This window comes from Phascolarctos cinereus, unplaced genomic scaffold, assembly GCF_003287225.1.
Source record: "Phascolarctos cinereus isolate Bilbo 61053 unplaced genomic scaffold, phaCin_HiC Scaffold_4;HRSCAF=312, whole genome shotgun sequence".
NCBI classification, from domain to species: Eukaryota; Metazoa; Chordata; class Mammalia; order Diprotodontia; family Phascolarctidae; genus Phascolarctos; species Phascolarctos cinereus.
In genome coordinates, this window is record NW_027555847.1 from 655492050 (window position 1) to 655518582 (window position 26533).

The following is a 26533-nucleotide window of genomic DNA, read 5'->3' on the forward strand; positions in this document are numbered from 1 at the left end:
CTATCTGATTCTAATGAGAGGCATAGCCTTCTCAATGAATCACTAACTGATATGGTCAAAACTTCATCAAGGGGTTTTAGGGACTAATAATGGGTAACAATACGGGAGAGGGGAGGGAGAAATTGATTGATGCATTGACAAATCAAAGGAGGCAGTCCCCTTAGTAAGTAAAACCAATGGAAAAAATAAACAATAAATAAATTGTCTATATAAGGCTCAGAAGTCTCATGTCATATAGCTGTCTTGTATTCAGGACATCATCTGATAAAGTTTTCTATTCTGAGTGCTGTTTAAGCAGTCCCCAGCAGATTGTCTTCTTTAAGACTCTTTGTCTCTTTTTTGTGTCCATTCTCCTGCAAAATTGATCTTAATACAATTTTAAATTACTTTGCCAATAACTAGGTCAAATAATGAAAGTTAACTCAACCCTTATGTCTCTATTACTATAAAACCAAAATTGGAACCTTGGCAAATTGTCATATTGATAAGAAACTGAAAAATAGGAAAATTAGAACCCAGTTTTTAAACTTCATATTCATTGAAAATTAGAACTCAGTTTTTATACATGACACTCATAGAACCCAGTTTTTATACTTCATATTCATTCTCACGTCAGGAGGATGAGAATTAATACCAACACTTTCCGTAAAAAGATGGACTCCGCTTCCTCCTCCCCACCTCCCCAGCCTCGCGGGGAGCCCCAGGCCAGCCTGGCCCGGCCTGGCCTGGCCATGTCTCTGCCCCCCAAGCAGCCCAGGATCTAGCCAGCTGGAACAGCAGCGGTGCCAGGAGCAGAAATGGTGCTGTTGGGGTGAGCAGCAGTGGCAGCAGCTGCAGCACCTCGAGTCCATTTATGAAAAACCACCTCCTGGACTTATCGAGGAAGATGAGACCAAGCCAGAAGACTGTATACCAGATGTATTGGGCAATGAACATGCCAGAGAATTTCTGGCCCATGCTCCAGCAAGAGGCCTCTGGATACCTCTGGGGAAAGAAGTCAAGGTTATGCAATGTTGGCACTGTATAAAAAGTAATTTTCTTTTAATCTGCCTCATTACTCCAGATCGTAGCTGAATGTCAGAGATACTAAAGGAGATGTAGCCACAAAAAGGCCTCGTTTAATAGAAAAAGGAACCAAGAAATGTTAGCATCACTTCTGTGGCATTTTGCTCTTGTTGCCGACAGTGATGAATCCAACATGATGCTGAGTTGTTTATATGCTATACTGCGGGACTCATTGTCATCTTCCCTGATTACTGTAGTTTGTGACAAACTTTTTTAAGAAAATCGAGGATAAGATATAAAGACATGAAGACATTCTAGGTATTTCCAAAAGAGATTTGGTTACCCCATGAAAGCAGAGGGTTAGTGGGGCTGTAAGCTGACTTACTTGAAAATTCTAGCTCTTCAGCAGTTGCAAATGAGTGCTATCAGGTGTTGCATAATAAGACTCAGTTATTTCAGAAAGAAAAAAGATAGACTCTGATACATACGTAATACATTGTGTGATCAATTTTATTACCAAGTAACAAAACAATTCCAATTTCTGGTCATGTACAAATAAATAACCCTTAATTATAGTGAAGACTTCTTTTAAGGCATTTACAAGATATTCCACAAGCCATTCTTCTTTTAACATTAACTAATTATAACAAACTGAGGCAGATAAAATATTAACTAAGTAACAGAATAATATCCTGGTTTCACAAGCCCTTGGCCTAATTATCCCCATACCCTTATGAGAAATTAAAGGACCCTAACTTATACAGAAATATATACTAGTAACAGACATCAAAGCTAAATGCTTAATTAGTTAGCTGTTTAGACTAAAATTCTAGGCCAAATAGCTCAATACTATACTTGCATCTTACTATAATAACCTCAGATGTTCCAGGATCAATCTATTATTTAATATTATGCTTATAAAACTTTTTAATTATAGAAATTTGGCACGAAAGAATAGGGACATAGCTATAGTAAGGGAACAATGTTTCCCTAACTTCACGTCAATTCCAGGCAAAAGTAATGCAGATGTCCAATTGCATCGAGCCAAGCTTAAAGTCTGCCAAGTGGGATATTCATATTGGGGAAATTGAGTCAAGAGAATCCTACCTCAGCTCATGAAGAATAGTTGTTCTCCCAACCTTTCCCATGAGAACACCCTTTGCAGTTCATAGATGCAGTTAATAGACCCCACAGGGTTGCTGGCATCATGAATCAATGGCTCAATAGCATTCCTTAATAACCATACCTAGAGTCAGACTCAGAATAACAGTCCCATAAGGTCTTGAATAGCAAGTTCTAATAATCAGACTTTCATATATGTGACTATAATCTCACATTGGGAACATCTTAGTCTTAAGTGGTTTGCATATATTAATGAATTCAGATCTAAACAGCAAGATCTTTCTCACTTACAGCTCATTACAGTAATTGCTTTAGTATTAACCACTAGCCTTAAACCTCTGATGCTGCTCCCATTGAGCTGCTGACTCTGACTCTCTTTCTCAGAAAGGACCCATTAAGGTCAGTCCAAGGACACAACAAACTTAGGAATGAAACTTGAAATTCATAGTAGATTTGGACATAATTGTCATCAATATCAAATTATTACTGCAACAAATTAACTTGCAAATGGAAATTTAGTAGGCCTTCTAAAAATTACACAAAGATTTTGCAAAACATTTCTTCGTAAAATTATTTCCTTTTCTTAAAACAGCTTACAATTTATCCTGATGTTATTACAACAAACTAAATTAATGATAAGATTTTACAAAGTCCTTTCTTTGCATAATTACCAAGTTTCCATTCACAAAAACTTTTTCAAATACTTGACTTAAACAATACCTCCAAATAGCTTAGACAATCTTAATTTTCATAAGTGAGAACAAATTATTTTAGCTGAAACTTCCTTTTAAAAATAGACAAAACTGGGAAGTTTATAAATTCTTACATTACAGTGCTTCAGAATATTACAACACATGGTCAGCAGGGCTGATAGAATGACCTAAGCATTCCGGTTACCCATTCCATCCTCCTGGGAATTTCAGGCTGATGCATATAAAGTTTTACGAACAGTTTGAAATCACCTGTTAACCTTCTGAAATTAGGTTAGCTTAAAATGTGCTGGGCCAATATGCTAACTGCTGCTTTTGGCCCAGGCAAAAAGAGACCGAAGGAATTTGATTTAATGACAGGGTATGCCTGGTTTCCCCAGGCATGAACCTCCAGAGTTCCAGGGCTAACAATAATTAATTGAACAGTACAAGGAAACATTTTAAGATTTTATATAATAATCTTAAATCACAATAACCAATATCTTTACCGCAGCCAGTGTTTATGTAATGTTAGATTTAATAAGGCCTTCCTACAGATTTATCCTGAAAGGTGGGTAGATATAATTCCTTCTACCCTCTATAACTTAATTGGTTTTCAGATCAAGCCACAAAATTTTCATTTCAATCTTTCTACTTAAAACAAAATCAAACTTCCTCATACCCTCTTCACATGCTTAAACCATCTGAAGCTGGCACAAAGGTACCCAGAACAACTACCCAAGGGTGGAGGGAGTTTAGAGCACATGGGCTTGCTGCTGCCCATCCCTATCTGTCTCCAAATTGTTTTTTTTTAATACCCTTCATATTTTCATGCAAACCTTTATTTCTCTCTCCTAATCTTTCAAACTCATTACCTCCACTTTACAATTCCAAAATAAAATTTATACTCACCCCAGTTTTGCCCTGCTTCTCTGCACCTGTTAGAATCTGGAAGGAGTAAATACCTAACAATTTACAGATCAAGAGAACTGTGTTTCTCCTACACCCTTCACAAACAGATTTTATAATGTTAATATACATTCTAAACAAATCACTGAAATCCTAAAGTTATTGCTCAAAAGACAGAAAAACCTTTATTTTTGCAGTTTTAAACACATTGCTCTGATATCAGATATATTAGTTGGAGGGGTGCAAAGACAGTTCTCTAGATTTAGTTTAAACATGAAGTACAAACTTTAACTTTGGGATCTAATTAAACCTGAATTCAGAATCTCAGCTTTTCTCTCTTTTGGGGCTGCTTGATTTAGATTCTTATCAGTTTACAAGCTCCTTGCTAACTGATTTCACCTCCCAACTTCTAGGACAGTCTCTCCCTGCTTTTTGATTCCATTACTCATTATCTAACTTTATTCTGGTATCCCAACCTGGACAGTGTTGAGACCCCCCCCGCCCCCCCCCAAAAAAAAAGTCTTAATCTCCCACTGAAAGCCTAAGGTGGGAATTCTTTCCCAATATTCTCTCTAATTACAGACCTTAGAAGTTCCTTAGAAGTTTTTCTGGCTACGTTTTAAATCTTTCACCACAAACATGAAAAATGACAGTCACAGAGACACAGAGACATGGAGTAATAAGACAGAGTGTGCACAGATCTAATTTTCTTGTTGGCCTTTTAGGCTTAGTTTGTTTTTAAGATAAACCAATTGTAAGTAAGGTGAATTTTAGTGTGTGTGAAGTGGATTTTTTGTTATTCTTTCTTAGAGTTTTCTTCCCAGGATCCATAGCCATAACAGCCTCTACTTCCCAGGTGTTAGATATGAGTTCTCACCATGATGGTTCAAAACAGTTTCTACTGTGCAGTCGCAGTAGATATAGGGGTGAAGTAATGTAAAATTGTGAGGCTATTGCTGGCAATATGCCTTCTTTGTCTGTTGCCCTATAAAGCAAGTGGGTACTTGTCAGTGACTGGGGACTCCTATAGGGGTGAATGTGCAGGCTGGAATGCTGTGCATGCTTTAATTGGCCCCCATCAAGGCTTGGCAGGGGGAATCTGTGTGTTTGCCTCAACTGGCCCCCATTGAGGCTTGAGGGGATTTAGGGGAGAGCATGAGTTGTGCTGGTCTAGACTGACCCCATTGAGACAGAGGGGTAGTTCCTCCTCCCCATGCCAGCCCCTGCAAGAAGGATTGTTAGGGAATGCTGTAGGAGTTGGAACTCCCATTATTAGCAAACTCCGTGTGAGAAGACTGGACTAGAATAAAGTAAGCTTATTTAACCCCTTATTATTACTCCATTCCTGTCTTCCTGTCTGACCAGATCAAAAGTGAAGCTGCTAGACCAAGAGGTGCTAGAAGCCCTCCTGGGTCTCCTTCATAAGAAATGGCATAATTGATGTCTTTACTTGTCTAAACCAATTTAGAATTAGACTGGTAAAAATTCAGGGTTATTCTTTAGTTCCACATCCTTCTAAAAACAATCAGTTTAGATTATAATACAATTTATCACATGCCAATTTACCATGACTGACCCATAGCCAAATTACGGAGGATATTCTTTCCTTCCAGGAGACCTGTCTTGAGGTCTCTGCCCTGAGAGCCACTTGGAGAAAAATGGACTGTAACCTAATATGGGGAGTCCAATTGATAAGGAGTTAGAATTTTGGGGATAAGACCCACCTACCTTTCAGGGCTGGGACTTTAGGAGAAAGTTCTGAGAGCACTCAATCCCAGTGCCATGGAGGAGGGGGGGGAAAGTCTCCCCAAATCCCAGTCCAAATCTGAGTCATGGCACCATTTAATGTTGAACCCAAATAAACTGCAGAGTCTGTTCTAAGAAAGAGACAAATGAAATCAGGGTGCATGTATCCACAGTTTAATTTCTCTCAAGTTGGCTTGACATGCATTGCGTGGGAGTTCAGTCCAAAACTGGGACCCCCCGAGGGGGCCAGTTCAGAACTGGCTCAATTTGGGATTTGGGGGTATAGAGATTTTTACCTTTCAACAGGGGCTGAAATCAACCTGCCATCAATCCAGACCACTCCCAGCCTTGGTCTATCTAAGCAGAAGAATCTGTCTCCACCTAAGCCTGAGTAGGATAAAATCAAATCAAGTTTGGGTTGGGTTTGACCAGGATAAGAAGATTCAATGCAATCTCATTATCAGTAATGTCCTTAAGAATTTTGGAGTAGAAGGGGGCGGGGAGCTCTGAGTCTCCAAGACACAGATTGCCAAGAGAAATAATTTTTTACAGGAGCAATGAGTGGAAGTGGTGGGGATGGGATCTGGACTCCTAAAAGGAAAAGACCATGTCTTTGGGACCTGGACCTCAAAGCCCCCAAACCCAGATCTCTGGCATTCACCTGAAGCAACTAGCCCATCCCCAGATCAGACTAAAAGAAGGTAGTGCTGAAGAATGGTAGGGAATTTGAGTCACCCTCTATCACCTTTGAATTCACCCTCCCCAACCTGGTGAAAGGAAGGAGGGGGGAAGGGGCAGCAGCTACAGAGGGGCCCCACTGGCAATGTCCTGGTCCCTGGGCACCCACCCAGAAAGTCTGGAAGTATCACCTAGGTTCAGCACATCTATGGGTCAAGGCAGTGCAAGGTAAAAAGCCAGCCAGCCTCTGAACTTGGGTAAGCCTAATCTTTTAAAGTTGTAGTTTTGACATGTTAATTATGAGATGCTGATTCTCTGTGTAAAGTAATTTGGAAATGCATTAGACAAAACTGAAGTCACCTGATTGGTAATGGGTTTGTTTCAAGTTTCAAATTCGTACGTTTTTGTATCAGTTATGTCAAGCAACTTTTCATAATTTGGCTACAGCTAGAACAATTTGGCTACTACTTATGAAACTTGTCAAATTATTGGTTATTGTTTTAATGCTAAAACCTAATTGATTACTCTGTATGTGGAAAGGAGGGGATGAGGTGAAAGCCTTATCCACATTGGTTCTGCCCATTCAGAGCAGTCCTCAGGGATGGTCAAAGGGCACAGCCCAAAGCAACTCTAAGAGTAGATAGGGTAAATAGGAAGCCCCTTCTCTGGGGTCCCTGTTGATCCCCCTTTATTTTGTAAACTTGACAAAAATCTCATTTGGAGTTCCTAAACAATGAAATTAGCTTGCTGAATTTGTAAGTATGCAGAAATGATCTCTAACAATTGGCTTTTACACCAGGACAAATTTAAATTTGAGATATAAATCTTGGAACATTTTTCCCTAAGCTGTGATTATTAAAAACTTGCAGTTTGTGGTAAAAGCTGATGGGACCATAACTAATTTATTTGAGTTGTCTGATGGATCATAATAAGCTATCCACAATCAATAGTCAATAATCCACCAGCTACTTAGAGAATTTGATTCGGTATAAATCTTCATCTGCAAAAGCTGAGAGGACAATTTTAGCCTTAGTCTAAGATGAGATCCTCTTGGCTCAGTTTCTCCATTGTGTTCCTTTGAAAAGGAATGTTACCCACCTGGCTTTTCCTGAGTTTTACTATGAGGTGGACTTGATACTGCATGGTTGGACAACTGTAAATTATCTGAATTCTAAGGATGTTTTATACTGTCATAACTTGGTATAAATCTTATCCCCACTTTATCCTTTTATAGCAAATTTCTATAATCAGAGAAATAGTCAGTAAAAGATATAAGCACAATGAAAGTGTGTGAGATCTTGCTGTTTTGACCTGAATGTGTGGTCATTCCATATCCCAAAATAACTGAAATTAAATCAGAAACATCTTCAGTTTGGTTTGGGGAAGAGAATTTCAGTGCAATAAATTTTCTTAGAGGGAGGTAATCTATTTGGCCTAGTCTTTACCTAAGGATCCTCCCAAGTCTTTTGTTATAACTGGAGTAAAAGTTTCTGGGAAATTCATTTGTGTAACTATTGGACCCAGGGGTGAAAAACTTCTACCTGCAAAAGTGTTGTTACTTCCCAGTAGCATCTGATCCTCCTAAAGGAACTGGAATCAGAATGGAAACTTTTGAGACAGTAACAAGATCAGATAATTCAATTTTTTTTTGTTTTTCCCCATTCTGATATCCCTTTTACTTCTCCCTATATTTGGGCCCTACATATTGAACTAGCTTGTCAGATTTCTGTCTTCCAGACTACAGGCCATTCACCTACAGTTGGTAGCAAACAGTGGGTACCAGCCTATGTCCACCTATTGTCCCTTGGATGCAGCTTATGCTCTGTTCCAGTCAACCTCCTCTCTGGGACTCTCATGAGGCAGGGGCAGCTTTATGCCCCTTACCAGCAGGAAGCAGTTTCAGAAGGTGAGACCTTCACCCCTTACCCCAAAACATATTGGGTCCCATTTGTTTGAGTGGGGAATGATAGGGATGAGATTTGGACCCCTAAAAGGAAAAGACCATGTCTTTGGGATCTGGACCCCAAAGCCTATGAACCCAGATCTCTGGCATGCTCCTGAGTCACCTGGTGCATCCCAGCCAGTATTTTAACTGTCCTTTCATTGTGGCACTCTCCCTCATTTGTCTGCACCTGGCCTACCTCAGGCTACTTGCCACTCCTCAATCCCATCCAGATCTTCCCACAGTCTTTCTGTACAAAATATCAATCTTACCCTCATCAAATGCTCAGATTCTTAAAATCTGGTCCACTTGTATTGGTGTCACAAATAGTGTAGACTCACGAGGAATCTCTGCCCACCCCAACTGCATCTTAATAAACTTTGACTTGGACTGAAAGAAGGTTTGAGTAGTTGAATTCTTTTGAGGCACACCCTGGCATTTTGGGGTTCCCAGCACTCCTAGACTACAACAGAAGTCATAAAAAGAAACATTTTGGTTAAATATAAGTGTGGTATCTGGGGTGCCACTTCTTTCATTTGAGTCCCCAAGAAAAGCTATTCTAGATTTAATGTGCTCCATGGGTCCACACACTTACAATTATAGCTCACAAGTTTTTATTGATGGTTTTACTTTTATTTGCCAGCCATACACAATTAGTTCAAAGCAACATATTTTAAAGAAATAACATAGCAACAAAAGTTGCAATAGAACATCACTTCAGTAAACCTTGGGCGTACTCTTCAACAGATACACATAAAGTCAGTGGGAAGAGTAGATGCTCTCAGGTATCACACATCAGGGAGCATAGATGTGTGGTCATATACATAGGGAAGCATTATAGTTATGGGGAGAGGGAGGAGTATTTTTGGGTTGTGGTATTGTGTTGCTTTGCTAGGTCTGCACCGTATCTCTATTCTCCATTTCCCATCCTCTCCACTAGATTCTCACTACTGCTACCTCCTTAGTTGTATTCTTCATCTGAGATGCTGCATCTTCCTCAAAATAGAGAAGGAATTGGCTCAGCTTTCTGGCTCTCTTTTAGATTTTACTCCAGAACCAGAGTTTTAATTATCTTAGCAAATTTAGCCCCGGGAAATGTAGTCTTGGTGCCTTTAAGAGCCTAAGGCATGTCTGCACCAAGTTATTGCACTCAGAACAAGGAGTATTTCTTCTGTCATCTCTGAGATTCTTGGTCCCACTGAGGAGATTCAAATAGAGTGGTCAATGAGAAGCCCATTATCTCTAGTACCACTTAAAGCCACTTTAGGAGAAGCTGAAATTCAAGAAGGCTGGTCAGTGAAATAGGAAACTAACAGGGGCTCCCCAGCCCTTCTGCCCTGGGCTGAACAATGGAAAAATAATAATAGTAGATAGTGCCTGAAACTCTGAAATACTCCTTATTTCTCCCCACCCATGGCAGGTTTTCCTCCATAAGAAACCCCTAGCCTTGGGGAAACTAGATGGCTCAGTGGATAGAGCACTGGCCCTGGATTCAGGAAGACCTGAGTTCAATTCCAGCCTCAGACACTTGATACTTAATAGCTGCATGACCTTGGGCAAGTCATTTTGCCCCATTACCTTGCCAAAAAAAAAAAGATTCGCTAGCCTTTCCTGGCTAATAGATATCTTCCTTAAGTGGAGGGCATCTCCCTCAAATGTGGAGGTTCTCCTTACTTGGGCATCACCCTTTATCAGGTGTCCCCCTTAAGCAGGCATCTCCCTTAAGGAGCCAGTTATCTGAAGCAGCCCTTTCCCTTGGAGGCTGCCCCGCCTTAAACTGGGGTCTCTCTTAGGCTGCATCTCCCTTAAGGGGAAAAGGAGACTGCTGTGTTGTGTTATCTGCAAATAAACACCTTCATTGAATTTGGAGTGAAGTTTTTTGAGCTGACCTTGTACCCCAACATTTCAGGGTGCAACCAGGACCTAACCTCTTTTGGAACCTAGAATAGGGAGCCATCTAATTAAAGCCCTTAGGCATTTAGTATGTCATTTAAACTCGCTTTCTCCTGCTAGCAGGATCCAAATATCTAATTCAAACCTTTATCTGATTTAGGGTTAGAAAATCCCTTTAATCCTAGTCAATACTTGATTGTTAACCTGTATTCACAGAATCATAGAATTTGGAAGTTGAAAGGGACTTGAGCATCTTTCTATTCCAAGGGTTCTTAAACTGGAGTCAGTGAATTTGTTTAAAACATTTTTGATAAATGTGTCTCAATATAATTTAGTTGCCTTTGCATTTCTATGTATTTTATTTTATGCATTCAATAACATTATTCTGAAAGGGACTCCATAGGCTTCATCCAAATGCCAAAGGGGTCTATGGCACAAAAGATTAAGACTCCCTAATCTAGTCTAACTCACACATGAAAGAATTCCCACTATAACATACCTGACAAGTGGTTGTCCAGTCTCTGCTTGAACAGCTCCAAGGAAGGGAGCCCTGTTGCCTTTTGAATTAGCCCATCTCACTTTTGGACAGCTTTTCATTGTTAGGAAGTTTTTCCTTATATGAAGACTAAACTGGTCTCATTACTCCTGGTTCTCTCCCCTCCCTGAGTCAAACAGAACTGGTCTAATCTCTCCTCCAAAGACAACCCTTAATCCTGTCTCCCTTGAGTCTTCTTTGCTCTAGGCTAAACATGTTTGATTCCTACAACCTATCCTTCTACATCATACATTCAAGGCTGCACACCATTTTAGTTGCTTTCTTCTGGACACTTACATCTTAGCAGTGTTTTTCCTCAAGCCATTTTGGGGGGACACATTCTAACATACCTGCAAAGGGGCTTCTCTGAGGCACCATGGCTTTCCTTAGGCCCCCAATCCTCAGGGTCTGCCAAGTGAATGAATAAGGAGGAGAAGGCCTGAACAAAAGCCTGGACAGAGTCACTAGGTATCTATTACTCCCTCCTCAAATCCTTTGTTCTAAATTTTCTCTCTCCCATCGAAAGTGGCTGGCCTCAGACCTTCCAGACTTGGAGCTGGCCTCCACCAGAAGTCTTCCTCACCTTGAAAACTCTCTGAAAGTGGATTGGGCTACCTCAGGAAGCAAAAAGTAAAGTTCTTCTTTACCAGGAGTCTGCATGTGGAGGTTTGGTGGGCACTTTTCAGTGATGTTGTAGAATGAGTTTTTGTTTGGTAATGGATTGGACTAGATATAGGAGGATTATATGGTAGGCACTTAATAAATGTTTGGTGTGTTGTTTCAAATGTTCAATGTTCAGGTAAGTGATGAGCCTGAGTAAGGGCTGACTTTTCTCTGAAAGGTGATGGGGACAAAGGGCAAGGCTAATGTTGCTGCAATAGCCTATGTTAATGAACTAGGTAGCACAGTGGGAAGGGCAGTGGGAAGGTAGTAAGCGTATATATGTATATGCATATGTATGTATATATAGTGCCTACTATGTGCTAGGCCCTGTGCTAAGCACTTTTTACAAATCATCTCATTTGAGTCTCACAACAACCCTTTGAGGTGGTAGCCATCATCGTCCCCATTTTTGTTGCTGTTGTTCAATCCTTTCAGTCCTGTCTGACTCTTTACGACCCCATTTGGGGTTTTCTTGGCAAAGATACTGGAGTGGTTTGCCATTTCCTTCTCCAGCTCATTTTACAAATGAGGGAGCTGAGGCAAACAGGGTTAAGTAACTCACCCAAGGCCACATAGCTAGTAAGTGTCTGAGGCCAGATTTGAACTCAAATCTTGTGACTCCAGGCCCACCACTTTATGTACTGCAGCAGCAGCTGCTTCTGAGAGAGCACTGAGATTGGAGTTTGGAAGACCAGGCTACTACAGCCAGATTATAGAGTGCAAGGGGTAGAGGAATACAATATTAAGAAGACAAGAAATGTAGGAAGAAGCCAAGTCTAATCCACAAGTATTTGTTAAGCACCCACTTGTGCCAGGCACTATGCTACACACTAGGGATACAAAGAAAAGAAAAAAAATATGGACCCTGTCCTCAAGGAGCTCACATTTTAATGGGGGAGACAACATACAAGATATGTACAGGGTAATCTCAGAGGGAAAACATTAGGAGTTGGGTGATGGGTGGAAGGACCAGGAATGACAGAAAGTGAATTTTGGGCTGTGGCTGGAAGAAAGTCAGGGAAGCTGGGACATGGAGGTGAGGAGGTGGATCACTCCAGGTATGGGAGACCAAGAGAGTTGGGAGAGAGAGTATTTTTTGTGACAAACAGCCAGAAGGCCAATGTCATTGGCCACTGAATTTTAGGAAGAACATTTTCAAAGCTGCATGAAGACAGATTTGAGTGGGAAGAGACTTGAGGCATGGACACACACTGGAGGGCAAACTTCCTCAGGTTCACTCTCCACAGGAGATGAGTAAGGATGATAAAGAATCTCTTCTGTAACTCAAGGATTCCTCTTGTGACCCAAAGCAGAGGGCTAATCAGGAAAAAGTGCTTTGAGTGCCCATCAGAGTCACACTTCAGTGGTAAAGTCAGCACATTTATGATTCTGCAGCATATGCCTCATCCACCTAGGGGAAAACATAAGACCAGACATACATTGGAATCAGCCTCCCAGTCCCCCAGCTCCAGCATGCTGTCTTCAGCAAAAGCATGGAGAGATGTTTTGTTTAGTTACTAGGGTTTCCCTTCCTATTGCTATCCTTATTGGTTACTAGGCAAGGCAAGGAGCTTTCCTTCCCTTCCTCAGCTGATATAGGCACAGAATCCATCAGCTATGAGCCCAATCCATCAATGAGCCCAAAATGCAATCAAAGTTAAATTTTACTATAACCCTACAATGTTTGAATAAGTCCTTCAGCAATTTCACAGGACTATGGGGATTGGCCATTGGATGAAAGAAAGTGATATCACACAGGAAGTCTCTTGTGACTGGCTGAGAGAATCAGTCACACTCCTTGAGCCTCTGTAGGAAAACAGCAAGCCATTCAGGTCCAGGCTTTGTTGGGGAGGAGCCTGTGAGGATGTGGGAGAAGGGGATTTTTCTCCTCCATCCCCTCCAACCAACAACCAAGTCATTGGATCTACTGGACCAGTAGGAGACAATAAATGCATCTGGGAGCAAAGATATCCCCCTGTCCTGAGGACAGATGTGGATACAGAAAGGGTACCTGAGGGAAGAAGCAGCTTGAAGCATAATGTAGCAGTGAAGATGGGTTCAAAAAATAAATTAGGGGAATTCATCTGTACAGCCTTCCCAGCAGAGAGCTGCATCTTGGCTATGAGAGTACTTTACAAAGAAAAAAAAAGAGAAAGGAAGGAAGGAAGAAAGAAAGAAAGGAGAAAAGAAAGAAGTCATGAGAGAAAGAAGAAAAGAAAAAAGAAAGAAAGAAGGTAAGGAGAAAAAAGAAAGGATTTTCATACCTGGAAGTGTAAGTTACCCTATGCCACATGTGTATTCTACATGCGTGCCTCTATAGCAATGCACTGTAATTTTGAACTCACCTTTGCCATGGAAACTTCATGTATTTGTTGGAGATTTTGCCCCATGTTTTTTGGAATGGAATATTTTATACCAACCATTACATGTTAGTAAATACCTTTGCTTAAAACTAATTAAATGAACTGACTGATTATCAGTGGTAAGCACATTAAGGAAGGCTCACCCCTAGAATCTGAGGCCCAGCTTCAGGAGACTCAATCTCAGAGGGTGCATGCAAGTTGGATGTTGTACCCCAAAGGGACTGTTACACAAGTACCCTTACCTCTCTTTAATCATTTCTGTGCACATACTGAGGCTGAAAGACTTGTGAGACCTATCCTGGACTAGGAGGGTGAGAAAGCAATGAGTTAGAGGTTGTCATTGCCCTCAGGGAACGCAGTCTATCTGGGGGAACACAACAGAAATGTATAGAAAGAAGAAGAACACAGGTGATAAGGGTCTAGTGAGAGGTCTATACAATTAAGGGCAAAGGAGATCAGAGGACAGAAGGCTCTCTGAAGATCTGTGTGATTTTGAGGATGTTGGTTTGGGGGCTGAACCTTGACGGATAGATAAGATCTGGAGAAGTGAGGAGGAAAAGTGGGGGTATTTTCAAGTCAGGGAGAACAGGGAGAGCAAAGGCTTGGAGACTGAACTCAATGGTACACATTCAGAGCACAGTGAGCACACCAGTTTAGCTGAAGCATGGAGTATGTGAATGGGGACAATTGGAAATAAAGCATATTGGGACTGGATTTTGGAGGGCCTTGAATACTAGTCTATGGAATTTGGATTCTATACTGGAGGCAGCGGGGGTCACAGATTGTTCTCAGAGCAGTGGAAGGGCACAATGTTATTTGTTTATCTTGTCTCACCAAGACAACCGCAAGTTACCTGAGAGTGAGTCACATTTCATACAGCTCTTAATCACCAAGGTTGCCCAGAACACAGGGAGGGAATACAACCATTGATTGATTAGGAATGTGGGTTCTAAGGGTTCTAAGTACATCAGAGGCTAGGGAATCCAGAACGGGTGTGAGATACTAAAGCACTAGCCAGGAAACCGGGTCTGCAGGGCCTTCTCCTACTCCTTTGTAATTGATAAGTTTTGTTTTAGCTAATTTTCTTTCTATTGCACCAGATTTCCTGGTGTCAGGACTCATAACAAAAGAAACCTTTCTGAATCCTCCTTACGGTTTGTGCCTTCCCTCTGGTGATCATCTGCACTGTCTGTTCACTACTATTATTTTGGCCTATATTTTGACTAAGCACAGTGCTGGGCAGTAATACGAGATTAATAAATACTTGTTGATTATTTGATGGATGAGAAACTTGCTTGAGGTCACATAATCAGTAAATATCGGAGCCAAGTTTCAGAGACACAGGTTTTCTGTCTAAGACACATTTCTCCCCTACAGAAGGAAACATTTTTAGGGGCAGGATATCAGATCTGTTTTGGCTTTCCCTGGAGACCAATTAGGAAAGGATGCTTATGGCTTGGGGGAAGAGTGGGAAAGGGGGAAAAGTGAGAGGGGAGAGATAGAGAGAGAAAGACAGACAGAGACAAAGAATGAGAAGAGACAGAGACATAGAGAGAGAAGAGGAGAGAGAGAGAAGGGAGAGAGAGAGAGAGGAGAGAGAGAGAGAGAGAGAGAGAGAGAGAGAGGAGAGAGAGAGAGAGAAGAGGAGGACAGAGAGAAAGAAATAGAGAGAGATAAGCAGACAGAGAGACAGAGACAAAGACAAAGAGAGAAAAAGGCAGAAAGACAGAGAGACAGAGACAGACACACACACAGAGAAAGAGACAGATATGCAGAAAGATACAGAGAGAAAAAAACAAACATGACAGAAGCAGAAAGAGGAGAGAATTCTAGAGGAGAGACAAAGGGAAAGAAGTCAGGGAAATTAGAGGGAGAACAAGTGAGAGAGAGGAAAGGAAAGAGGAGAGATGGGTGAAAGAGAGGGAGAGAGCAGCATACTCTCTCAGGGTCACATTACCTTTTCAGTGGCCCAGGAACAGGAAGGAGTGGTCATACATTCTGAAAAGGGCAGATGACATATAGTCCAATCCCAAGTTTAATGACGGAGAGATTAACATAGACCAGGAAGATTATCCAAAGGAGCTGGTCCATCCAGTCAAACTTCTCTCTGTAAACAAGTCCTGGGGGTCAAACCCCAAGATGCATCAGCTGGAGCCCTGTCCTGGGCAGGTCTGGGTCATTGATTTCAGCTTCCATGATAGATCTGGTAGGCCTCAGCCTGCTTGATAAGCACACACCTAAGGCAGGTCTGTACAGGGCATTCTAAGTCAGGGCAACATGGGAGTGGAGTGATTAGGGGAAAGATAAAGGATCAGGGTTGCATAGGAACTGGGGAGCCTTGGGCTCTAATTTCATCTTGTTCTCCTCCCCAAAACACCTTCCCATCTCCCCCCAGCCCTTTACCTCCACATGTGTGCAACATCCACAGATGACAAATAGTGAGGCCAATTTCAAATGCTGACCTCACAGCCAGGATCCCATTTGCCTCCCATGGCCAGGGAAGGATTTGGACAATGTTTTCTGAAAGAAGCCCCAAGGGGTGAGAGAGTAACCACTCTGGCCTCCATTATTCTCCTCCATACCTCTCCTCCCCATCAGTTAAGGAAAAACTTTTCCTCTTTATGTTCTTCCCCACTCCAAGTTTGCAGTGCCCCTCCCTTGAATTACCTTGTATTTTTTCTTACATATTTTGGATATAATTCCACAATTGCCTAATTGTTCTCCTCTCAAATCATACCACACTCTAATCCAACCTCTACAGAGTTGCCAAGGTGATTTTCTTAAAGTAAAGGTCTATGTCCCCCCACTACTCAGTAAATTACTTTATTTGACAGTTAAAGCTCTTCTCAACCTTGGCCTATCCTACATTTTCATCCTCTTGACCTTCTTGACCTTCATTTACTTACTCTATCACCTAGCCATACTGGCCTATCCCGTGTTTCTTATACCTCCCATCTGTATGGTTTTACACAGGCTGTCCCCCATGTCTGCAATGTTCTCCCTCCTTTCCTGTGCAGATTGAGGTTGAAGAAAGGGACAGAGATCTTCTATCACTCTATCCCAGGACACAGTAGAAACATATACTTGGGACTTCATCCACACTGGTTCAATAAAAGTGATTGAGCTCTGAAGAAAGTTAAGGATTTGCAAATGAAGCAATGAGTAAGGAGTGCATTCTATACATGGGCAATGCCTGTGTAAAGACGTGGTAGTGAGGAATAGCATGGTGAGTTTAGAACACATTCTCGTGTGGCTGGACTGTTTAATGCATGAAGGGGAATAATGGGGGGAAAGTCTAGGCTAGAACAGGATTCAGGCTGGATAGCAGTTCATCTGAAAAAAGACCTAGGGTTTTTAGTGGACAGCAAACTTAATATGAGTAAGCAGTGTGATGTGGCAGCTGAAGACACCAGTTAGATTTTGGGCTGCATAAGAGACTGCGTTCAGGACCATGGAGAGAATTGTGTTCCTGTACTCTGCCTCCACCAGCCCTTTTCTGTAATAATGCTCAGTCTAGGCACTGCAGTCTAAGAAGGATGCTGATAATCTGATGAGTGTCCAGAGGAGGGCATCCAGGCTGGTGAAGGACCTTGAGTCTTGCCATATAAGGATCAGATAAAGGAAATGGGCATGTTTAGCCTGGAGAAGAGAAGATTCAGGGGGGCATATGAGTGGTCTTCAAGTTTTTGGAGGGTTATTCTGTAAAAGAGAGGTTAGATTTGTTCTGTTTTGCCCCAGAAGGCAGAACCAAAATAATGCATGGAAATTGAAAAAAAAATTAGTTTTGTCGTAATAATGAAAGCTACCCAACCATGGAATGGATTGCCTTGAGAAGTAGTGAGTTCCCCCTCCTTCGAGGTCTGGATGGTGGATCACTTGTGTAAGTTATAGAGGTACTTTGTTTTGCATATGGGTTGCACTAGATTGCTGCTGTACTGAAATTCTGTAATTCTGTGACCTTACGATGAAGACCTAGGGATGAATAGGAATTCTTAAACCTCTCAGGGCCCCTCTGCTGATCAGGTACTGTATATATGTGGAGAAGGGGAAGCAGGGGGTGGGGTAGAATAGTGACCTTGAGAGGAAGGATGTGTTGGGTGGAGTAATCTTACGTCAGAGATCTAGAGGGAGTGTTTTAGGGGACTCCAGGAAAGTGGTTGGAATTGTTCTGGGACCAGTAATCAGTTGTTGAAGGATGGATGAGAAACCAGGACTCTGACTTCTCATCTCCTTTTTCACCTTTCTTGCTCAGACCTGCTCAAGCATGTTGGAGAGTAAACCCCTGCCCTCAGCTCCCTCTTATAGTTACCTCTGTCTCGTAGGATGAAAACCACAGAAAAGACAAATGACAGAACTCTCTCTGCAATAATGATCTCAGCAAAGATGGCCAACCAAGGTTTCACCTCTTGCTCGGCTCCCTCACCTAAGAGGTAATGGTTCAATCATTACCTTGTAACATTAGCTTTCTGCTGCATGACAGCCCATTAGACTACACTAATAGAGAGGTTACAATAATTTCATACAGAAAGTAATTCCATTGCCATAAAATGGGGCAAAAATAGCCTAAAAATCTCTCTGTCTGCTTGATTTGCCAGGCAGAGAAAGAATCTACAATTATGCCTTCTCTACTGGTTCCTTCTCTCCTGCCTACAAATACAAGCCTCCCCAACCTTTCAAAAACTCTCACTCTCACCACTACTATCCCTGATTGTCATTATCCTACAGCTCTCTTCCTTTTCTCAGCCTACTTTCCCATCTATACACAATATTTATGGACTTCATGTACACATAGTTCAGGGGCACCCTTGATGAGGGCATTAGTAGAGAACAGGAAGACTTTAAGCCAATAATGGATCATATCTTTATAGTTGTTCAAATTACTAAAAGATGTAGAGAATATGGGCTTTCTGTTAGTTGATTTGAAAAGCATTTAATTTGGTAGAGCAAAACACAGTTTTAAGTTTCTCTTCCAACAAAGTGTCTCTCCTTCATAGACCAAAATCATCCAAGATGAAGGCCTAATAATAGAAATAATCCTGTTCATTGAGGCTCTGGCCATAAACACTGATCAGACAAGGCATAGAACAGAGAAGTTTATGTTGGCCAGATGGATCAGGGAATAGAAGAGATAGTATACAGACTACTGTATTGGTTGCAATTTTCATTATTGGGGGAAACACAGAGAGATGAGTATTTCAGTAATAAAAAAAGATATTTTCCAGAATGAAGAATGTAGTAGTCTCACCATCATGTCCTGTGATTGTAACACATTTGGATGTGGTGTTTGGTTCTGGGAATGACAATAATACTATTAAAAGGCATCTGAAAAGTGCTTTATAATTTACAAAACACTTTCCTCATAACAACACTTTGAGATCAATAGGACATATATTATTATTATTAAGGTTCAGGGAGATGATGTCTTATCCATGGTCACACAAGATTGTAAATGGCGTACATGGCTCTCTGATTCCATTCCAATTCTCCCCCCCATCCCTTTGCCACAAAAGGCATTGAAAAGCTAGACTAGGGCCAAGGTTTTGGAGGGTTTTGGAGACCACGTCATCAGAGGATCAAATATTCTCTACTCTCCTACTTCTGTGGAGGCTTTTAGGAGAGATTACATGACCACTTGTTGGTGATTCTATGGAGGGAATTCTTATTCAAAGTGTAAATTAGACTAGATGACCTCTGAGGTCCTTTATAGCTCTGAGGTTCCATGATGCTAAAATATAACTTGTGTCATATACACCCCCATCCCAAGAGGGTCTGGCCCACATTATCAGCCCAAGTATAGGCCTAGACCAAATGACTAATAGAAGCTAAGGGCACCTGGCAAAACAGCATCAGATAGGCAAAAAAAGGCAGGAAAGTGATATAAAATGGCTCACAGGTGACATCTTAGGCTTTTGGCCAGACTGCAATGGCAGAGCAAAGAACCAAGAGATGAGGATAGGAGAAAGGAGGAAGGAAGAGGCAAGAGGTGATCAGAAGTTGGATTTCTGCATAAGACCTTCTCACAGAGAACAGCTGAGGACAGTTTCTGTTTTCAGTAGGGCTTTGGCAGCAATATGCTAATTACAAATTGAACTCACCTTGGTAAATAGCAGCTAAATGGGGTAAAGAAATAAGTCTGCTTAGCAGCCCTGGGTATGGAGAATATTTGAGAAAACTCAGGAGAGACAGTAGTAAGAGCAACAAAGAACTGAGGGTTTTAGTTTCTGCATTCTTTTGGGAAAGTTGCTGTAATTTGTAAGGAAAAGACTGCCTCTCTCAAAGAGCCAACTAATCACTCACTGCATGAATAGAAGTAAGGGCTTTTCTTCCTTCTAGAGTAGGACAAAGGGCTGAAGGTAGCCCCTCTACTCTCTAGCTTTTCAGGCAGCATGAAGAGTCCCTTGAAAGAATGGAAATGCTTTAATGGGAGAAAAAGTAGGAAAAACATTCCTAAGAAGGCGAAGGGAATCACAAACTATGGAAAGAGGTTGGAATGTAAAGAATGTATCATAAGGAAGCGGATTATTAAGCACTCAGACCAAGGTAATGCATATAAAATTCTTTCTATGGAATGTGGGGCTAATCCCTTTGAGGAGGAAGCAATTTCTTGTGATCCATGGAATGTTGTTGAGGGTCCAAGGATGCTCCCCTGGTGACAGTCATCTAGACCTCATCAGAGAAAGCACAGACAGGTAGTATTGGTTGGAGGTTACTTGCTGAGGGGTCCCAATCTAAATGATTGATAGAGAAGTCTACTGTCTTCTTGGAGTGTGTCCATGATATGATGGAGGACCTGAGAATTGGCAAACCCATAACTACTGCTCACCACTGGTGATTCACGTGGATCCAAATTATACCACCAAAAGGCACTTAGATTTCCATGAATGATAGAGTTCTAGATGAGAAATTTTAGGGACACTGGTGGTATTTTCATTCCTCATTAAATTAAAGTGGTGAGGTTCAGAAGAGAAAATCAGCTTTGAGCTTCCCAAGTTGTGTCTGAGAAAACTGTGAATGGGACCTGGCTTTCTGAACAACAAGTAATGATGTAGAAATTATAGACCTGTGGTGAGTAATGGAGTACATCTATCAAGAACTAAGAAGAATATATTTTACTGCATCCATCCATCTATCTGTCTATCTATCTATCTATCTATCTATCTATCTATCTATCTATCTATCTATATCTGTCTACATATCTATGTATCTATGAAGAGAGTGTTAAACTGAAAATGGATAGAGAGAGAGCCTGTACTGTCTCCATAGAACTGTTACAGTGGATACCAGAGGAGAATGGCAAGCATGGTGTTCCATGAGAAATAGTAGTGGAGATTCCTTCTGATGCATAGGCTACGTTATTCAAGAACAAGAACAACAATAAAGTTCATAGCTTCAGATATATTTTTTTAAACTTAATTAATTAAATTAATTAAAATTAGTTTATTTTGAATTATCAACAATCACTTCCATAAGCTTTTGAGTTTAAAATTTTTCTCCCCCTATCTCCCCCTACATCCCCTCCTCTCTCCCTAAGACAGTACACAATCTGATGTAGGCTATCTATCTATCTATCTATCTATCTATCTATCTATCTATCTATCTATCTATATTCCTATTAAACTTATTTTCACATTAGTCATGCTGTAAGGAAGAATTAGAACCAGTAGAAGGAACCACAAGGAAGAGGAAACAAAAAAAAAAAGAAGAAAAAAAGAGCAAATAGTATTTTTCGATCTGCAATCAAAGTCCATAGTTCTTTTTTTAAATGTGGGTTAGCTTCAGATATCTTGACACCAATTAGTCTAGTACAATAACTAGAGAATTTAATGCAAGGAGATAAATATACCTGCATAGGTATTTCTAACATCCAACAGGATGTAACCCATGATTGGAATACAGTGATTGAAAAGATAGATAAAAAAAGAACAGATTAGACCAAAGGGGGTGATGTAGTAGTGTTGTATAGTATGAAGAAAGACTCCCATGAAAATAAGTAGCATCCCTTAATGCTAGAATGCCAGACTTGAAGCCAGGAAGACCAGTGTTCAAATTCTGTCTCTGACACTAAGCCATGTGACCGTAGAAAAGTCATTTAACCACTCCAAGCCTCAGGAGATTCTCTAAGACTTATCTACCAAGTTTTTTGATGGGTTATATTACTTACATGGGCAGGTAGGTGGTGCAGTGGATAGAGCACTGGGCCTGGAGTCAGGATAATTTGAATTCAAATCCAGCCTCAGACACTTGTTAGCTGTATGAACCTCAGCAAGTCACTCAACCCTATGTGCCTCAGTTTCCTCATCTATAAAATGAGTTGGAGAAGGAAATGGCAAACCACTCCAGTATCCTTGCCAAGAAAAGCCAAGTTGGGATCATGAAGAATCAGACATCATTGAAAATGACTGAACAACACTCCCACTTTACAGTTGAAGAACCTTATGAAAGCAGAGGTTAAGTGACTTTCATAGCTTAGCACAGCCATTAAGTGTCTGAGGCCAGATTTGAATTCAAGTCTTTCTGACTCCAAGCCTAGTGCTATATCTATTGTACCACCAACTGCCTCTATATTGAAGGGATTAATGGATACACCATATGGAAATCTGTTGTAAAAGAAAAATGGATCTGGTATGGAGGGGAGATTGTGGGGTCCTGATTAGGGAAAAACCATAATGAATAGTAAGAAGTGAAAAGCCAATAACTTAAACTCTGGAAAGGTGGAAGCCCAGACCTGGTGATGTGTTAAAATCATAATTTAGGTGCTGAAGCATAACTCACATGTGTCCAGTAACAGCCATAATAGGGCTACAGTGACCAATTTGTGATGAATACACAAACTCTGTGTTGGGTATTCACTCAATAACATTGGCACAACACCCATGCTCTGAAATGAGATCATTACCAAGCAGAAACACCAAAATATCCACCAATCAGTAGCAATGTACTCTATCGCTCCTTGTCCCTTTGTCTGTTTTCTGTAATTACCACTGGGCTTTCCTGGGATCTTTGCAAGTATCCACCATTGGTCTGGCCACTGCCCTAGACTGCAGATTATCTGAACTCTTGGCAGGGATCCATCATACTGGACCCCAATGTAAGCAACCCAATTGATTAAACCATTGCTTATAATCAATCTAGAGCTCTTTGGCCTCTTCCATTGGTATCAAACTTGGCTCACTGTCCGGGAGGGAGGTACAGAGTTCCCTAGGTGAGAGAATTCCAGACCTTTCATCAGGACAATGGGGAATGGAAGAGGGTAACACAGAAGAGAAAGGGAAGGAAGAGGACAATTATACAATGACTGCTCAAATACAGATTTGAGGTTCCTTTCTTTTCATTTCATTTTATTTTTTTTCATTTCATTTCATTTCATTTCATTTCATTTCATTTCATTTCATTTCATTTCATTTCATTTCTTTTCTTTTTTGGCTAGGCAATGGGGTTAAGTGACTTTCCCAGGCTCACACAGCTAGTAAGTGTTATGTGTCTGAGGCCAGATTTGAACTCAGGTCCTCCTGAATCCAGGGCTGGTGCTCTATCCACTGCGCCACCTCGCTGCCCCTGAGGTTCTTCTCAAAGAGAAGAACACACACACACACACACACACACACACACACACACACATCCAAGACAGAACAGAGAACTTCCTTCAACTTATCAAAATGGATGGCAACTGGTCATTTCTTTTGACTTGTGAATTGAGCACAAATAACCCAACCATAAGGAACCTAAAAAGTATTGCCAAAAATTATCATCTTGGACAACAAACTAAGGCAAAAGGGTCATGGGTTATGTTTCCCTTACAGCTGTCTATTAAAGGAAAGAGAGACAGGAGTGAAGTAAGGTGATAGTAAGAGAGCACCTTGTGCATTCAAATCACTTGGCCCAGAAGAACTATATCCTCATGTCCTGAAAGAACTGGCAGATACAACTCACAAAAATTAATATCCAGTGACATTTGAAAGATCACAGGAAAAGGAAGAGAGTGCACCACAAGATTAGAGATGGACAAGTATCTGATTTTCAAAACACAGAAGAGTCCGAAAATTATAGGTTAATGAACTTGATTTTGTTGGGAAAATTTTTAAAAAATGAAAGGGTTGATTGGTGAACATTTAGAAAAGGAAGAAATGATTATAAAGAGCTTCAGTGAGAACATGACTTCATTGAGAACAAATAATGCCAACCCAACCTCATTTCCTTTGTTGATAGGATTACTAAACTAGCAGGGAAATGAGGTGGATATAGTTTACCTAAGTTATTAGTAAAGCTTGTGACCAAGTATCACATACCAGTATTATGAGAAGATGGAAAGATAAGGATTCTTCCTCTACATCCTCTTTCCCTGCTTTCTTTCTTTGGCCACCGATGTCCCCTCTCTCCTCTTTCATTTTCCCCTGCTCATTTCCTTTCTCCTTTTTCTTTATCTCTGGCAACCAGTCTTGCAAGGCTGTTTTCAATTTCCTACCATGGTTTCTGTGTTTCAAACCCCCCAAGTAGGGACTCTACTACCTCCTCTGGCCACCAGCCCCAAGTTGTCATGACTCAGATTGGAAAAACATTCTCCCAATCCTTCATATAGGTGCTCCAAATTTCCAGAACTACACTCCTAGCTCCTCACCTGAGACACATAACTCCACATCAGCTTCTTCTCGATGAGAACCATTGTAAAAATGACATTTATACCATCCTTCATCTGGGGCTCTAATGTTCCATATCCTCAGGGTAATATTTCCACTAGTGATGCCATTTCTCACCAGCTCTGTCCTCCCTTGGTAATCAGGACTTTGATCTTTAAACTTATCCTCCCCATCTTCATAGTGGTGCACAATTTGTAGTGATCGAGACCAAATTACTTTCATGTGCTGAGCACTCTCCTGGGGAGAAAGGTGACATGGTAGGGCTGCTTCTCCCCCTACCTGGGCCTGGATGGGTTCTTTAGGTCCAATCACTGAGAACTGCTCTGTTGAAGAAGAAAGGAAGAAGAGAGAGGTGTTCAGAGAGGAAAAATGCACCAAGTTGGAGGAAGAGTGGGGAACCTATAATGGGAGAGAGGAAAGCATCTGGATGGATGAAGGGACAGAGCCCATGGAGGGAATCAAGGAAGAAGGGACAGGATGACGAGGATATTGAGAAGACTTCAGGAAGGAGAGAAGAGAAACTGGAAGGGTTGGTGATTAATGAGGGAATGACTTGGAAAGTAATAGGAGTGAGATGGGAGGGCAAAATCTCTCTAGGTTTATCCTTCAGAACTAACCTGATAAATCCAGAGAGCCAGACAGAAGTAAATACTCCTACCTGATGCCAACGTGTAAGTCTCAAGGAAGAGGAAGATGAGCAAGCTGGAGAGAAAGGAGTCTGAAAGATTGGCAGTCTCCATCATACCTGGGGGAGAAAATACATTAAAGACAGAGTATTTATGTCTGGGTGGGAGCGTGTCAGTGCATCAGAGTCCTAAGAAGTTCTAGCCAGCAGTCCCATGATAATGGGAGAAGGACTTAGAAAGTAAAGCCTCTGATTCATCTACCTTCCATTCCACCCAGGCCAGTCCTCCCATCCTCTTCTTCCAGGTTCATTTTGACCCACCTCTGTGCTCTTGCTCCTACTCTTTCCTCAGCGTCAAATGCCCTGGACTCACCCTTTCCATCCTTTCAGCTCTTTCCCTTTCTCCAAGCCTGGGACCTCATGAAGTGTGTTCTGCCTGCTTTAGCCCAAAGGAATCTCTCAACTAAGGATGAATACAGCACAGAGATTCATCACTTGTTTTTTATGTGGGGACCAGGGAGGCTTAGGTACCTGGGACTAAGGGGGCATTGATTTCTCCCAAGAAGGAGAGAGCCTGGCTGGACTCAGGGCAAAATAAGGAGTGCCAAGAGAGCTAAGAAGAGAAGCTAGACTTACCTCATAGGTTCCAATGAGCTGTGCTGAGTAACTGCGTATCTTTATAACTTGTCCTGTGCAGAGCTATGCACTGCGTCCTCACACTTCAGGAAATCCACTCCTAACCTGGGACTGGTGGCAGAAGGTGTCTCTGGGGGTACCACTGGGCCTAGAAGTTGGTTCTACAGCCACAGTTATGGTTTCTGTTCTCCTCTGGAGCTTGTATCCCCACCCCTGAAACCCCACCCCTCTTCTTGGGGCTGTGTTCTTCTGATAAACTTAATCCAATGTCATGAGCAGAGACACATAATCCAGAGACCAGTAGCAAGAATGACTTTGGTACTGAATTAACTTCTTCTATGAAAAGCTTCTCTCTATGCTGCCAGTCAGACCAAGACCTGAGGTTTAGGACTGAGTTCACTGGATCAGGATGATGGTATAGCTTATGGGAGGTGTGTAGTGAGGGACTTGGGAGTGGGGAGGTGCATGTTAGGAGATGGTGTTGGGGATGGACAAAGATATGTATAAAAGACAATGGGAAGACAGAAGGGACAAAATATTCCCTGAGAGCATTAGAGCATTCACATGCTGAAACGTACCCCCAAGATCTCCTGATCCAACCAATCCATACCTGAAGAGGAATTCTTCTGCCACATTCCTGACAAGTCATCACTGAGATACCACTTGAAGACGCCCAGTGATGGGAAACATTACATTTTGGACAGCTCCAATTATGAGGAAATTCTTCCCAATATTGAGCCAAAAGCTACCTCTTGGCAACTTTCAGCCCTTGTTCCTTGTCCTGCTCTCCAGGGACAAGCAGAAAAAGCCTAATCTCTCCCCACATGACAACTCTATCCCATGTCCCCATAAGTCTTCTCTGGGCTAAAGATTTCCTAGTTACTTCAGCTGATCTTTGTATGCCATGCTCTTGAGAACCCTTAACAACTTGGTTATGCTTGTCGAGTTAATGTCCTTCTTAAAAAGAAGGTCAGCATTGAACACCATGTTTCAGAAGTGATCAGACAGGGTAGAAACAGAGGAAATGGAATTTCTCTCATTCTACACCCTGGGTTTCTATTAATACAGTCTTAAGAGTTAGCTTTTTTGGTTG

The 26533-nt window shown here is 41.5% G+C and overlaps 1 protein-coding gene across 2 annotated transcripts; it reads right to left on the bottom strand.

Annotated features, from left to right (window-relative positions):
• Positions 1-11961: 11961 nt before the first annotated feature.
• LOC110214458 (myelin-oligodendrocyte glycoprotein-like) lies at positions 11962-25632 on the bottom strand. Of its 2 annotated transcripts, XM_020995404.2 has the most exons (7): positions 25441-25632; positions 24838-24924; positions 24161-24502; positions 17855-17968; positions 15949-16065; positions 15503-15665; positions 11962-12593 (listed from the first exon to the last, which is right to left on the bottom strand). In XM_020995404.2, exons 2-6 carry the CDS (start codon positions 24920-24922, stop codon positions 15535-15537), a joined length of 789 nt encoding a protein of 262 aa, XP_020851063.1. In that variant the 5' UTR covers positions 24923-24924; positions 25441-25632; the 3' UTR covers positions 11962-12593; positions 15503-15534. The 2 variants fall into 2 exon arrangements, with proteins under 2 accessions (XP_020851063.1, XP_020851064.1); XM_020995405.2 differs by lacking the exon at positions 17855-17968.
• Positions 25633-26533: the final 901 nt, after the last annotated feature.